General features: G+C 33.9%; 1 protein-coding gene across 1 annotated transcript in view; it reads right to left on the bottom strand.

Annotated features, from left to right (window-relative positions):
• The window catches only part of CD2AP (CD2 associated protein), an 89,530-nt gene that overhangs the window by 26,457 nt on the left and 48,427 nt on the right, over positions 1–14,646 (bottom strand). Inside the window, exons 4-9 of the mRNA XM_055406524.2 lie at positions 9,872–9,972; positions 8,511–8,631; positions 5,114–5,304; positions 2,283–2,361; positions 1,809–1,903; positions 1,302–1,406 (exon numbers count right to left, since the gene is read on the bottom strand). Of these exons, the coding sequence (XP_055262499.2) occupies positions 1,302–1,406; positions 1,809–1,903; positions 2,283–2,361; positions 5,114–5,304; positions 8,511–8,631; positions 9,872–9,972 (692 nt within the window). The remainder of the gene's footprint in view (positions 1–1,301; positions 1,407–1,808; positions 1,904–2,282; positions 2,362–5,113; positions 5,305–8,510; positions 8,632–9,871; positions 9,973–14,646) is intronic.

Here is a 14,646-nt window from a genome sequence, read left to right as displayed (position 1 = left end):
CTGATCATAAATAATCTAAGTTACATAAATACCTCTCCTTGCCCCATCCCTGCTAGAAATTATAAAATGATAAGATCCAAACAACTCCACAAAAGATCACAGAAAAAAAATTTATCCTATTAGAACAAATGCCTCTTTGATCAAAATTCAAGTATTTCAAAAATTATCACTGATTTAGATAATCTTAAAAAAGCTTAATGATAAGCAAAAACATTCTTCCCTATCTCCCTATTTTAAGATTCCTATGTACCATTTTACCTCTCTTTACCTGGCAAGGAAAGAAAGAGACTTTATTTTAAAAGAAGAGGAATACCTAATAAATATATAGAGCTTTCACTTTTGATTATCCTGGACTCTCAAAAAAGAACATAATAAAGGCAAAGATCTACTTTTCAATTTATTAAAATTCTCTTGGGTTTATAAGCATTCACGCATTTTTGCCTTAAAAAACTTGAAACACATTTCTAAGTTTGTGAATTTGGTTTTCCCAAATTAAAAATAACTGATAATCAATACTCCATGAACATCTGATAAAAGCCAAAAAAAGAAAATGGGTTCATTAACAAGAGTATAAATATGAAGTATGTAAAAATAAAGCACACCTGAAGCCTGTTGAATTAATAATGAATGAAATTTAGCAAAGGAAGAATCTCAGACAGTGTAAGCCTTCATACATTATCCTTTTGTAATTTACTTTAAATAAAAGACTGCAAAGGTTAGAGATTTCTGCACTGGCTTAAATTAAATATGGCAGACTGCCTTGCTGGGGTTTGCCAGCTCTCTGTGTAAATTGTTTCCTCTTGTTTATAAATTCATTAATCCCTCCATAGGTGAAAAAAAGGGATCAAATTGTAGAAAAGTGAAAGATCACTGACTGAATCTCACTTTATTCACTGTGAGAAGTGAGACTGCTACATTAAATCCTGTAAAGCCTTCTCACTGTCCCAAAAATGCAGTGACAGAGTAACAGTAACCAACAGTACCTTAAAATAAAAATTCTCAACAAAATTAAATATGACTTACAGTCTTGTCTAAATAGTACAGCCAGTCTTTTTTCTTTTAATCATAATAAAGTAATAAAGTCTAAGTTAATTTTTAGTCAAAGGACAAGAAAAACAGGAACAAAACACAGAAGTGACACACTGTTTTATTTCACCATAATTCAAATAACTTTTACCTGATTATATAAATCTGAAATTCCTGGAAAATTACTCAGTAACTATGTAAAAAACTTGTTTCTTTAAGAAATATTGGCAGAAGGTTTTTTAACTTATCATCACCACTGAAAAAGAAAAGCTTACAGGAAAGTCCTTATCCAGTTCATTTATCTGAACAGCAAAATTGTCTGGAAATACTCCTTCTTTACCATTCAGTTCACCCTTCCACCAGCCAGTTTCTCCAGTCTCCTAAACCGCAAAATGAAGAATAAAGATAATAGTGGTTATGTCTAAATAAGAAAAAAAGTTAGCAACAAAATAAGAAAACACTGAATTCCATTATTTTTATAAGGAAAAAATAAAGACCTTAAGCAGACTTTGAGATCCTACTAAAAAAACATATTTCCCCATAACATGAGGGTAAAAATAATTTCCAACACATCAATTATAACAATAATAGACAATAAACATTTGCTTAAAAAAAACCTTTCTGATCACTAACTATATGCCAGGTTCTCAGGTCACAGCAATAAACATGACAAAGTCCCAGGTCTTTCATAGCTTACCTTCTAGTGTGAATGCAAGACTACTGAAAAACTATTTCTATGAATAAATTAAGCTATTCACTGAAAAACTTGAGAAGTATCTTACCTTACTTATCAACTGTATTATCTCCCCCTCTTTAAAAGTCAGTTCATCTTCATTAGTACCTTCATAGGCAAATAGCGTTCTACAGTATTCCTTAGCTAAAATGAAAAATGTAAATAAAGCTTATACATAAATTATTTCTTTCAACAAATACTTATTAAGCCTCTATTTTGTCTAAAGAAATGAACACTAGAAGCTTTTAGAGATGATTTCAATAATTTTAGCCAATTTACTTCATGCTGAATTAAACGACAAGTTTCATTAATCATTCATTCAAATAGTTACTATGTGCCGACCTGTTCCAGGCACAGTTCTAACTGTACTGGATACATCAATGAACAAAACATCCAAAAATCTTTGAACTCATGGTGTTCACTTCATCAGAGTATTAAATCCTCCTAGATGTGTCTTCAACAAATCTAATAATATATCTGAGCATGCTTCACTCAGCATGAACATTTCATTAAAGAAACTTACCTTTAATTTTACCTTCAGTGTCTGTTTTTGTCATCTCCACACTCTGAGTTTTGGATCCTAGTGACTGTGTGATTAAAGGCTAGAATAGAAAGGATAGTATCACCTATTTTAAGTTATAACAAAGCTAATAATGTTAAACAAAATTTCCATTAACAGTTATCTAGCTTTCCCTAACAATACTTACAGCCAGGTTAGTAATATAACTGAAAACTCTGCCATGAAAAAGATAAATATCTGAAAAGCTATTTAAATGATAGCCCAGAACTTCTAGTTTTAAAATGCTCTGTCTTAAGGATAACAAACATACTCTGATACCCAAAATGCTGTGATTTTAGAACCCCCAAAACAAATAAAAACAGCATTTGAAAATGTACCATGTACCAATTTCTGAGCTAATAAGCACTGTACATGCCTTGTAATTTAATCCTCAGAACAATCAGAATAAAGTAGGTACTTTCAGTCACTCTTTTTATAAGTTAGAAAGCAGTTAAATAACTTGACCACAATAAAAATAATTTAGCAGTGCAGCCCAGATTTGAACCTTGAAAGTTCGACTCCAGAAGGTGGGCTCTTAAACAACAGAACTGAACTTCCTTACAATGAGACAGAGAAGAGAAGAGAGTCTTTATACTTACTTCAGTGCTGCTATCAGAATGAAAACGTTTAGGTAATGTTACAACCCTTGTAACTATATAGTCTAGTGGACAATTTTCCATTGTAATCAACTACAGTAAGCCTTTCATCATGTCTTAGTGTTTCCCTTAAGTTCTCTCCTCAGAAGTAACACTACATTTGACCTTAGATTTCATTAGTTAAAAATCTGACCATACTGCTAACTGGTAGGATCACTGAGAATTCTATTTATCTTTCAAAATACTCACTTTAAGTTCTAACTTTTCTCCATTATATCTTCCAATCTGGTGTTGCCTACAAACACAGCAAATGTGCTCCCTACTTTATCAATTCCTAGGTCAGTGATCAAATCAAGTCTTGGAAGGCCATCTTACGTGGTAATCCTGAGAGTGCTCTCACAACAACTCTTTAGTGAACATTATCAATGGCAAAGAAGGGGCTTCCTTGGTGGCTCAGTGTTGAAGAATCCACCTGCTAATGCAGGGGATAAGGGTTCAATCCCTGGTCCGGGAAGATCCCACATGCCATGGAGCATCTAAGCCCGTGCACCACAACTCCTGAGCCCACGTGTTGTAACTTCTGAAGCCTGAACTCCTCAAGCCCGTGCTCCGCAACAGGAGAAGCCACTGCAATGAGAAGCCTGTGCGCCACAACCAGAGATCAGCCCCTGTTCACCCCAAGCAGCGAAAAGCCCACACATCAGTGAAGACCTAGCACAGCCAGAAATTTAAAAAAAAAAAAAATTATTAAAAAAAAATGGCAAAGGAAAGATTACCAGTGTAATCAATAATCAGATAAAGTTATTCAACATAACCATAAGCTTTAGAGTTAGAAAGGGACCCCAGATCATCTAGCCTAATATCGCTCATAATGCAGACACTGCTTCTAGACATTCCTAGCACCATCCCAACAAGAATTCTACTCTGTACCTTTAAAACCAAGAATCAATTAGGCCCATAATCCTAACGTCAGACAGTCACACAGCTAGGAGAGGGCAGAAGAGAAAGTGTAAGCTCTCTTTCCCGAACTTAACTAATTATTATATAAGAAAATATGTAACAGGCTGGGAAAAGAAGAAAAAAAAAGTTGAAACTCTTTTAGGAGAAAACTTCAGAATATATTTCACCAACCAAAATAGTCTTAATAGAGAAATGTAACTAAAAAAGACAAGTAAATAGTAAAACATTTTCAAATATTATGAGTTAAATAAGAAATAACAAAGGAGAACCAGAAGGGAAACAATACTTTAAAAGTCAAGGGACAAGCCTCCTGAAGTAAGTACTCAAACTAATCTCCAAGGTGTTAACAACAGACCTGAAATAAACATCCTAAAGACTGTAGCTATTTCCCCCCCAAAGTAAAAACTTAATGATTTTAAAATCTCTTACTAGATGGTATATTCTCTTTATTTCACAATGCCAGTAATATGCTAGCAAAAAATAAAGTTCTCCATACATCCAGGGCTAATGGTTAGTAGATTTCACCACTACTAACAATCCAGAGAAAAATTAAGCAAGGCCTAATTTAACTTAATATCTCACTGTGAATTCATTTTAAAATGGCCCATCTTAGGACTACTTCAAACTGAAAGGCAAAACATAATTTTAGCTTTAAAAGGAAAGCAAAAATGTATCTGCCTTTTATATTTTTACACTATAATAACTAAAAACTTTAAAATTTCCACTAAGAAAAGTTTATGTTAAATTTACCACCCCCCCAGCCAATTTTATAAGAATCAAATGTAAACATTAAAGGAAGTCACTTAAGCTTAAAAACGGTTTCTCACAGTCTTCTCATTCATAACCTATCACTGCTGCTGCTGCTGCTGCTAAGTCACTTCAGTCGTGTCCGACTCTGTGCAACCCCATAGACGACAGTCACCAGGCTCTGCCATCCCTGGGATTCTTTAGGCAAGAACACTGGAGTGGGTTGCCATTTCCCTCTCCAATGCGTGAAAGTGAAGTCGCTCAGCCGTATCCGACTCTTATCCATTCCATGAACTGCAGCCTACCAGGCTCTTCTGTCCATGGGATTTTCCAGGCAAGAGTACTGGAGTGGGGTGCCATTGCCTTCTCTGAACCTATCACTAGCAATCTCTAAAAAGAAAAGGTAGCAGAGTTGCAAACTAACTTACATTTTTAAAACTGCTTAATGAGAGAATGAAGGGGGTTAATCTAAGGAAAGCTCATCACTACTACCTTCTCTGGTTTTTTCTCCTCTGTTTCACTACTGGATGTTCTTGTTCTCAGTTTCACAGAGCCTTCTTTAAAAATATCTCCAAATCCAATTCCTCGGATTTTCTTTGGCTGGGTAACTGATCCAGGTGCAGTTTCAGTCCCATTCCCCAGAGAGAGGGGTAAAGGTGAGGTAGGCCCAGTCAAAACAGTATCTGAAAGGATAATTGGTTTTTAAAGAATGACACCTAAATCACAAAAACCTTGACATTCCACTTCCATAGTATTTATATGCTATACCTCCTAATGAACAAATGGTAGAATAAAAATAAAATTGCTGAGTAGTAAAAAGTAGTAAAAAAAAAAAAAGCACTTTATACTCATTTTTTTTTTCGATATTTAAAAACAATTTTAGGTATTTCTAATTAGTAAAAGGCCAATCAGAAATGCAGGAAATCATAGTATACCAGTTTCTTAAGAAGAGGATGTCAAAATTCACAGCTCCTTTACAAAGGTGACACAAGACAGACACAGTAAACGTGCACAATATGCTCAATGAGCATTCAATGTACTGAATGAACAAACACATAAATGCTGACAATTAAATAATAATATTTATATTTAGAATTTCCCTTTACTCATTTCAATTTTTAAATTTCAGATTTGGGAATACACTGGATCCATGGGAAATGCCATCAAACCCACATATCACTGCTCACATTTCTCACAGGGGTGAAAGTACATGAAAAGACAGTTTTACAGGCAAGACAAAAGGACATTCCAAACAACAAAGGCTAAGAATATTTGATAAAATGAAAAGGCAGTTACTTTATTATAAAAACTGAAATATAACACTTCCCTAGATAAGCAAAGCTTTTCCTGAAATTGACTACTAAAAAGATATTAATCTTGATATTTTTATATAGAAACCACTAAGTAATAGAATAGATATTAAATTTACCATATTCCTATTAAAAATATAAAAAGGGGCTTTCTTATAGCTTTTATTCCACAGTTCTTCAATGAAAACAAAGGGCATGAAAATTACTCATAAAGGCTCAGATAATACTGTCTACCTACTGTCTAGAGTCAGAATTATCTTCTTAGCCGTAATAGCCAGAGTTTAACTGGTCAAACCATGAACACATACCATATACTTCATTCTATCTATTAAAAGAAGAAGGAGCATAAGAAGAAACTATGTAAAATAAATGCAGTGGATATGGCATTCCAATACTATAAACAAAACAAAAAAAGAACACATTTTATAATGTTGGTAATTCCTATAACAGTTATCTGAAATAGATGCTATTTTACTGACTAAAGAAGACTGTCAAAACATCAGTTAACACAAAAGATGTTACATTTCATTAGGACACAGGAGTAGTGGACATCAATTCTCTAAGACCCAATGCCTAAGATATCAAATGCTTAACTTAAAGGACACCATGTCTTCACTAAAGTTCTAAAGACCTTATAAAGTACTCAGTTCTTGGCACCTACATCTATATGTAAAATCTTTCTGCCTGAAAATTCAAGTTTAAAAAAAAAGGGAAATTACAGTGTACTTCAACCACTGACTTCCCACCCCATAATCACAAAGCTCCACATTTAGAATGTACTGTTATTGTAAAGGGGTTAAGCAAGCAAGGAAGTACATTTTTAACAGATATGATTCTGCAAGGTTACTAAAATTCAAATAAGGCTGAATAGTGCAAGAAAATGCCCAAAGTATTCATAATTATGAAGTAATGAACTACAGCCAAATTTAAATTCAATTTCTTTTGCTACTGATCCCTTATGGACTTTGAATTTCATACACTATTTTAAGGACTCTGTTTATATGGCATCATAAAGACTATTTCACTATACACTTTAATTCAGACTAAATTTTAATGTTAAAAATAAACATCAATAGATATAATATCTATGACAACTAATACTAATATGTGCCTGAAGTAATTCAGGGGACAGTGTGCAAAGTAGTAATTGTCCCTACAACATTCCTACATTGAAATCTTAGCTCCCCAAGTGAAGAGGTGAGCCTTCATGGAGGTGATTAGGTCCTGAGGGCAGAGCCCTCAGGAATGGGATTCTGTTCTGTTCTGTTCAGTCACTCAGTCGTGTCCGACTCTTTGCGACCCCATGGACTGTAGCCTACCAGGCTTCTCCGTCCATGGGATTCTCCAGGCAAGAATACTGGAGTGGGTTACCATTTCCTTCTCCAGGGGATCTTCCCGACCCAGGGATCGAACCCGGGTCTTCCGCATTGGAGGCAGACGCTTTAACCTCTGAGCCACCAGGGAAGCCCCAATGGGATTAGTGCCTTACAAAGAGGCTCCAGACAGCTCCCCTGCCTCTTCCAATGTGTGAGGACAAAGCGAGAAGTCAGCAATTACGCACCAGAAAGGAGCCTTGATCTTTGCTTCCCAGCTTCCAGAACTGTGAGAAATAAATCTCTGTTGTTTTTATGCTACCTAGATTGCAGTATTTTGTCACAGCAGCTCTAATGGACTAAAACAACAGTCTTCGTATCTTGACTCTACACTGTCTTTGAAATAAAAAAGCAATACCAACAACCTGAAGGTTGTATGTCTATACCTCATTATCTATGAATCTATGTAACCATTATAAAACTGCCAAATAACACGAGTGTGCAAGTGTGAATCCCTGAACATTTTCACTACATACTTTTCCATAAAGAAAATATCTACTTATCCCTATGCCATCACTTATGAATTTAATGTCTCTTGAAGAAAAAAAAAAAACTCTCCTAAATCCCTCAGCAGTTCACAGATGTAATTCCAAGTTTTGGGATAAAGCTTTTTCAATTATACTTTTGAATGGTGAGCAAATTTAAGAGTAATTTATAGGTGAGTCTCTAAATGACAGAGAACACAAAATAATTAAATTACATTCTGGCTGCACATGGAAAACAGAATCTATTATGTGAATACAGAAAATCAGAGGAAGATTCTTTTAAACTTTGAATATTTCTTAAGTAGTCAGGCCATTTGCAAACTCTGATCACAACTGTATGTAAGTGAACCTTAAGTGGGAAGAGATCAGGTAACGTAAGCTTTATCATTTCATAACAAATGTACTATAAGTTTACTCTGGGTTGAAGCAGACATCAGAAGGAAAAATAGCAAATTATTTACCTAGAAGGGAATAGCTACCCACTCCAGTATTCTTGCCTGGAGAACCCCATGGACAGAGGAGCCTGGCAGGTACAGTCCATGGGGTCGCAAAGAGTCAGACATGACTAAGCGACTAACACTTTAAGTCCTTGTCATAAGCTGCTTTTTTAAAAAGTAGATAAAGCTCATAGTTCAAAAAGATGAGACTAAAAATATACAAAATGAACACTAGTCAAATACAAAATTTGTTTAAATCCATTCAAATTTTTAAAATAGTCTACCTGAATCTTCCTGGGCTTCATGAGTTTCAACATCATCTGTTACCTCTAATTCTTTCACAAAATTGGAGGGAAACAGTCCCAACTTGTTGTTCAGGGTTCCACTCCACCAGCCTTCTTCTACCTGAAAGAGTTCACAACTCAAAAATAATAATAGTTTCTCTTAAGTTTTCACTTCCCCCACAGAAAAACTGAGCTGCAGAAATGAACAGGTACAAAGTTAGTGGTGCAAAATAATCCCTTTAAATCTTTAAGAAAAAACAAAGGGGAAAAAAATTTTAAGTCGATTAAATCTATGTGGATTGAATTAATCATACATGGATTAATCAATAGCATTTTGCAACCCTTCTACAATGAGATCTTATAATAAACCACAGAACAGAAACAAGCCATCCAATCTGAATTCTGGACACATGTAATTAACAAACCTAACAAAACAGTGTTCTCTGCCACAAAATTTGGAATGCTGTGTCCCGTAGCAACAGGAGATAAGCCAATCCCTTATCTTCTGTGATTCCAGCTCGTTTGTAAAATGGGGATAAAAATTCCTATCTCCTTAGGTTGTTCAGAAACTTAAATGAAATAATAAGTTTGAAACACTTAGAATTGTGCATCAGGCAAAATGTGAGCTTGATGAACACTGTTATTATTGCCATTTAGTAGAAATAAACCAGAACTGCCTTTTATATAAACACATTGGAATTTAACAAAAACTAGTGATAAATTAAATGTTATCAAACAAAATCAGGTGCAGTGGCAATACTTGATATCAAAATATATACTCTGAAAATGGCATCTTTAGCTGCTAAATAACATTTTGATATTCCTTTAATGGTAAAAGAAGATATATGAAAAGCTATTTCTGAAATATTTTAAAATCTTATTCTAAGATATTAAAATGAGGCAAAGTGCTTTGGGGTTAATATTTGAATGTGATGATTCAAACAAAACAAAGCTTTTACATTCTACTTGCAAACATCTCTGTTGTGCAAAAGGTAAAATCCTTCTATTTTTATGGTTTGTGTCTAAAGTGTATTAAGAATCAAGGAAAGGTTCATATGCTTAGCTACTTAGATTACATCAATTTTAGCTTAAAAAAAGAGCTTATTTTATTTTTAAAGTCAAAGATACAAACTCAGTACACAAATATTAGGCATAGCAAGGATGAATAAAGCTTTATTTCTACAATTAAACAACCTTTCTTTAGGTCATTAAAGATTCACTTTAAAATCTGTATCTTAAAATTAAAAAAAAAAAAACTGGCAAAATAAATTTGAAAAATTAATATTCTTACAAAGCATTTTTCTAATACCCAGAGCATCAATTCTAATTGCTGCTTTATCTCTAACATGTGTTTTCCTTACCTCTTCATTAATATCAATAATATCTCCCACTTTAAGCTCCAGTTCATCCTCATTTTGTGGAATGTATTCAAAGAGAACTTTACACTGACGCTTCTTGGTCTCTAAAGGAAGTCACATAAAAAACTTAAGAAAGATCTTTAAAACAAACAGTAGCACCTTTATTTACATACCATGTTTATTGTCATATGATTTGCATGTATGAATAAAAACAGAACATGGAAGCATTCTAAACAGCTAAACATAATCTGTGCCGTCTGGCTTTCTATCTTGCCCCCCACACTAGAAGCTCTTCCTTCATCCTAAAATAAATTCAAGCCAACTACAAATAAGGGAGGCTCTCAGAAATGAAATCAGATCCAACTGATGTTACAAAAGTAAAATTTCCACTGCCAATTTGGAAACTAGAAACACAGACTTAAGACAGTATTGGCATAACAAATTTATCACAGACAAGTCGTTCAAACCAGTGATTTTCAGACTGCTTCTTGATCAAAATCTAGGAATACTTTAAAGGCCCCAAGTCAAGAATATCTGTGCTTTAAAAAATATATAAAATGCACAAATCTAAAATGTATTTTTATCTTCCTTAATAATTTTTCTGACAGATAAAAACATAAGTGAAGACAAAAATAATTTCACTTTAGCATTTTAAACAAGCTTCATTTATTCAGAAAAATAATGATTACATAATGTAGGACTTCAAAAGATGTAACTTGATTCTTTTTAATGAATATCAGTATCTTTTTAAATAATTTAAAGTTAATAAAGAGTATTAATTAGCCCCTCTGCCCCTAAGCATATATGTCAATTAACTTCAAGCAACCTGCTGCTGCTGCTAAGTCACTTCAGTCGTGTCCGACTCTGTGTGACCCCATAGACGGAAGCCCACCAGGCTGCTCCGTCCCTGGGATTCTCCAGGCAAGAACACTGGAGTGGGTTGCCATTTCCTTCTCCAATGTGTGAAAGTGAAGTCGCTCAGTCGTGTCCGACTCCTAGCGACCCCATGGACTGCAGCCCATCAGACTCCTCCATCCATGGGATTCTCCAGGCAAGAGTACTGGAGTGGCTTGCAACCTAGTGATATTTTAATCAAAAGCTTTGTTTTTGTCTTATCTTTCACACTAGCATAATTCTCCAATTTTTTTTTCCAAGATAATATGCAAAATTTTTTGCAAAGGAACTTCTCATTTTTAAAAGGAAAATCTACATTGGATAAACATATCTAAATAGCCCCTACCATTGCCACAAAATGTGAGTCATTTACTTAAAAAAAGAAAAATTTTTTGTATGATTCCCTATTTTTATACAGCTTACTCTTAAGTTAGAATGACTGCCTATACTGAACTTTTCTATTAGTTGGCAGCACAAGTTAAGGAATTTGGAGATTCTTCACATTTCAAATGGCACATACAATGTCTACCCATACATACTGGTCAATAAATATTTACTGAATTTCTAAAATGTATCAGAACCTTTGCTAAGCACAAAAGAAAATGAAATTAAAGAATAAAACTGTCAACAAAACGATGTGTAGCATTCAGTCGATTTTTTAACTGTAGTATTTTAACATAAGTAACCTCTATACAGCCTTTCAGAACTACAAAGAAATTAATGATAAAATATTTCTTTAAATTAGTATTTTATAAGTAAAGCTATTAATAAGAAAGCAAATAAGTGTAACAACAAAGACAATGACAAATTTTTATGTACCAGTATTACTCAAGCCCTTCATAAACACTTCCCACACAAAAGAGCATAAAAACTTGCTAAGACATATTTATCAAGGAGAAACAGGAACTCCTTCCCACTGTATCAGGCTGCTTTCTTCACTAATTCGAGTGCTTTACCATAACTCATGAACCCTAGTCATGTTGGACCCTTACTCTCTGAAAATCCAATGGACTTGCTTATCTTCATGGATCTTTCAAAGGCTACAATTCTAACTGCAACGCCATACTCTCCAATTTTTATGTGAATGATATGTCCTACCTAAAGAAGAGCTTAATGGCACTTTACTTGATGACTCTGGTACAGAACTGCCCTTTCATTTGAATTTGAACTGCACATTACGTTTCTAGTCATCAAGCAAAGAGCCAACTCATTGGAAAAGATTCTGATGCTGGGAAAGATTGAAGCAAAAGGAGAAAAGGGCAGTGGAGGATGAGATGGTTAGATAGCATCACCTACTCGATGGACATGAATCTAAGCAAACTCTGCGAAATAGTGAGACAGGGAAGCCTGGCGTGCTGCAGTTCATGGGGTGGCAAAGAGTCAGACATGACTTAGTGACTGAACAACAAGAAGAAGTATAGTTCTTAATAGTACAAAATACAATAACAAGTACAGACATTTATAGAGCATTTCTTATAATATTTACTTAACATGTTAATACTTTGAAAACTCTATAAGGTAATTATTACTATCATCCCTGTGTTAGAGTAACTTGGTATTTTCCTCTGTTAAATTCTGAGTTTTGAATCATTATCCATATCCAGTTTTTATTTGGCAGATTTGACTGTCCACATTATCACTGCTCTTATGGTCTTCACACCCACAAAGTATTATAGTATTCATCACACAGATGTTGAATGATTTCAGAAAAATCTTTTAGAAATATTTTGTATTTTCAAATGCAAGTCATCACAAATGGGAAGTATTTCATGGTTCTTAAAAAAAGATCTAACTATTCAGGTCAAACAGAGTTCTTAAGTACTTCTTATATTATTTCTCATTTAAGAACACTGTTTTAATTTTTTCCATCAAATGCTAAAATGAAGAGCATATCATACTCAGAAGTTAGGAGGCTGAATGCCAAAATTTCAGAGATAGCAACAAAAAGATTCCTGATCCACTTTTAGTTCCATTTAGTTCTGGAAAATAAATCGTCAAACTTTATTACAGCATTTTCTAATGTAAAAAAAAAAAATTTATCAATTTCTTTCTCCAGTAAGCAAAGGTAATCATCAAAAGTAAGGAAACATCAAGACTGAGCCATTTGCTACATGGCTGAATCTTTAAAAATTTTTCTTATCCTCAGCAATAAAAAAATCATATTAAGCCATTAAGTGAAAATTTTAAGCTATTCAAGATTCTAGCTATACTGCTGAGATACACACTTAAGATCATCAAAATCTTAGAAAACATTATCATCATCACTATCATGAAGAAAAAAAACACATGTACTTAGGGATGAAGTATCATGTCTAACAACATATTTTCAACATATATATAAAACCAATATAACAAAGCAAGCTTAGGCGAAGAATATACCACGTTTAGTAGACAATTATTATTTCAACTTCTCTGTAAGACTAAATTTTTCAAAATAAAAAATCAAAACACCTTACCCCATTCATATGAGAGGTTGCAGCCAGGAAGCAGTCACTTGAATGAGGTTTTATTCCCCTTCTAAGTCAGAATATTTCAAAGGGCAGAACCTGAACTACTAATATGCCCCCTCCTTTTCACATGTATGCTGCAAATATGTATAATCAGTGACCATACTTTGATGATTTCAGAAATTTATCTTCTTCAGTACAGACTCAAAATTGGGAGGCATGTTACCAAATGTTATCTGAGAACGAAAACACTATGTGGATTATATTCTAGTCAACCAACTTTTAATGTATCATTTCTTTCTGTACAACTACCAATGACTTATCAATATCAATATATCTTTTGTATTCAAAATAACTAGATGGAAAATCACTTCTGTAGCATGAATTCCCCCTAATAAGGAATACAATATGCCATGAGTAGATTCATCTCTGGTATCAAGGTTTTCCAAATATAAAGTGCAATATCCACTAATATTCCACACCGCACATTATATACAACTGTGATGCTGAAAGACGCCAATTCTTTACTCCAAGTAAAAATCTGCTACACCATTATCTCTGTGCCTGATTTTACAAGGGTCTCAGCAGTGATGCCATTTGTACATGTTTTTGCTATAAAAGTGTAAATTGGTTCTTTTCTATAATTTTAGCAACTTTTTACAATCAACTTTGTCCTGGAAAATTTTCTGTGCTCAATCTAAAATATAACTGTCTGTCTTACTAAAGAAGATGCTTAATTTACATGCAACAGCAAAAGTTTTAATGGTTTCATGAGCAGACTTTGGGAAAAAAAAGCCAACGCTTTTTGGCTTTGGAGAGAAAAATAGCTAACAATTCCAGTCTCCAGATATCTATCATATTAACTATGTGAACTTTTCCTTGTGGTTGCTTAGTCAAAATTCAGCACACATGCAGATTCACTTGTCTTGGCAGAGATTTGAACTGAACCTTCACAATGCAGTGTTTATCATTATCAACCTTTACAATGGTTTGGGGTTTTTTTATATTAACAGCATTGATTAAAAGGGTATATACTGAACATTACAATGAACCACTTCTGAATAACTGATCTATTTCATAAACCAAGGAAATGATGCAAACTAACGGTAACGAAAAAAATATGATTAAAAAAAAATTAGCTGCTTTTCCTGGAAAAGTAATCTGAAAGCAAAAACAACCTGCATCCTGTTTTAAATGTTACTTAGCACACCAAGTGACTAATTTAGTCTTTGCAGCACATGGACTTAAAAACAAGTTATGGAGGAACCTTAGGAAAAAGCCTAAGCCTCTTGGCACCAACTATATAATGGTTTCTCCTTCTTACAAGAAAAATTATGAACAGTGTTCTCTAAGAAGGTAAAGTTTAGTGTCCTTTCCTATTAGGAGACAAAATAAACTTAAAGTCCTTTGTCTAGCCTCTACTTAAGAAGTGTGTTC

The sequence above is a fragment of the Moschus berezovskii genome, chromosome 23 (genome assembly GCF_049115385.1).
Source record: "Moschus berezovskii isolate FMDL1 chromosome 23, NW_MosBer_1.0, whole genome shotgun sequence".
Taxonomy (NCBI): Eukaryota; Metazoa; Chordata; class Mammalia; order Artiodactyla; family Moschidae; genus Moschus; species Moschus berezovskii.
The sequence above is the reverse complement of the archived record's forward strand: the minus strand, read 5'-3'. Positions and strand labels throughout refer to the sequence as shown.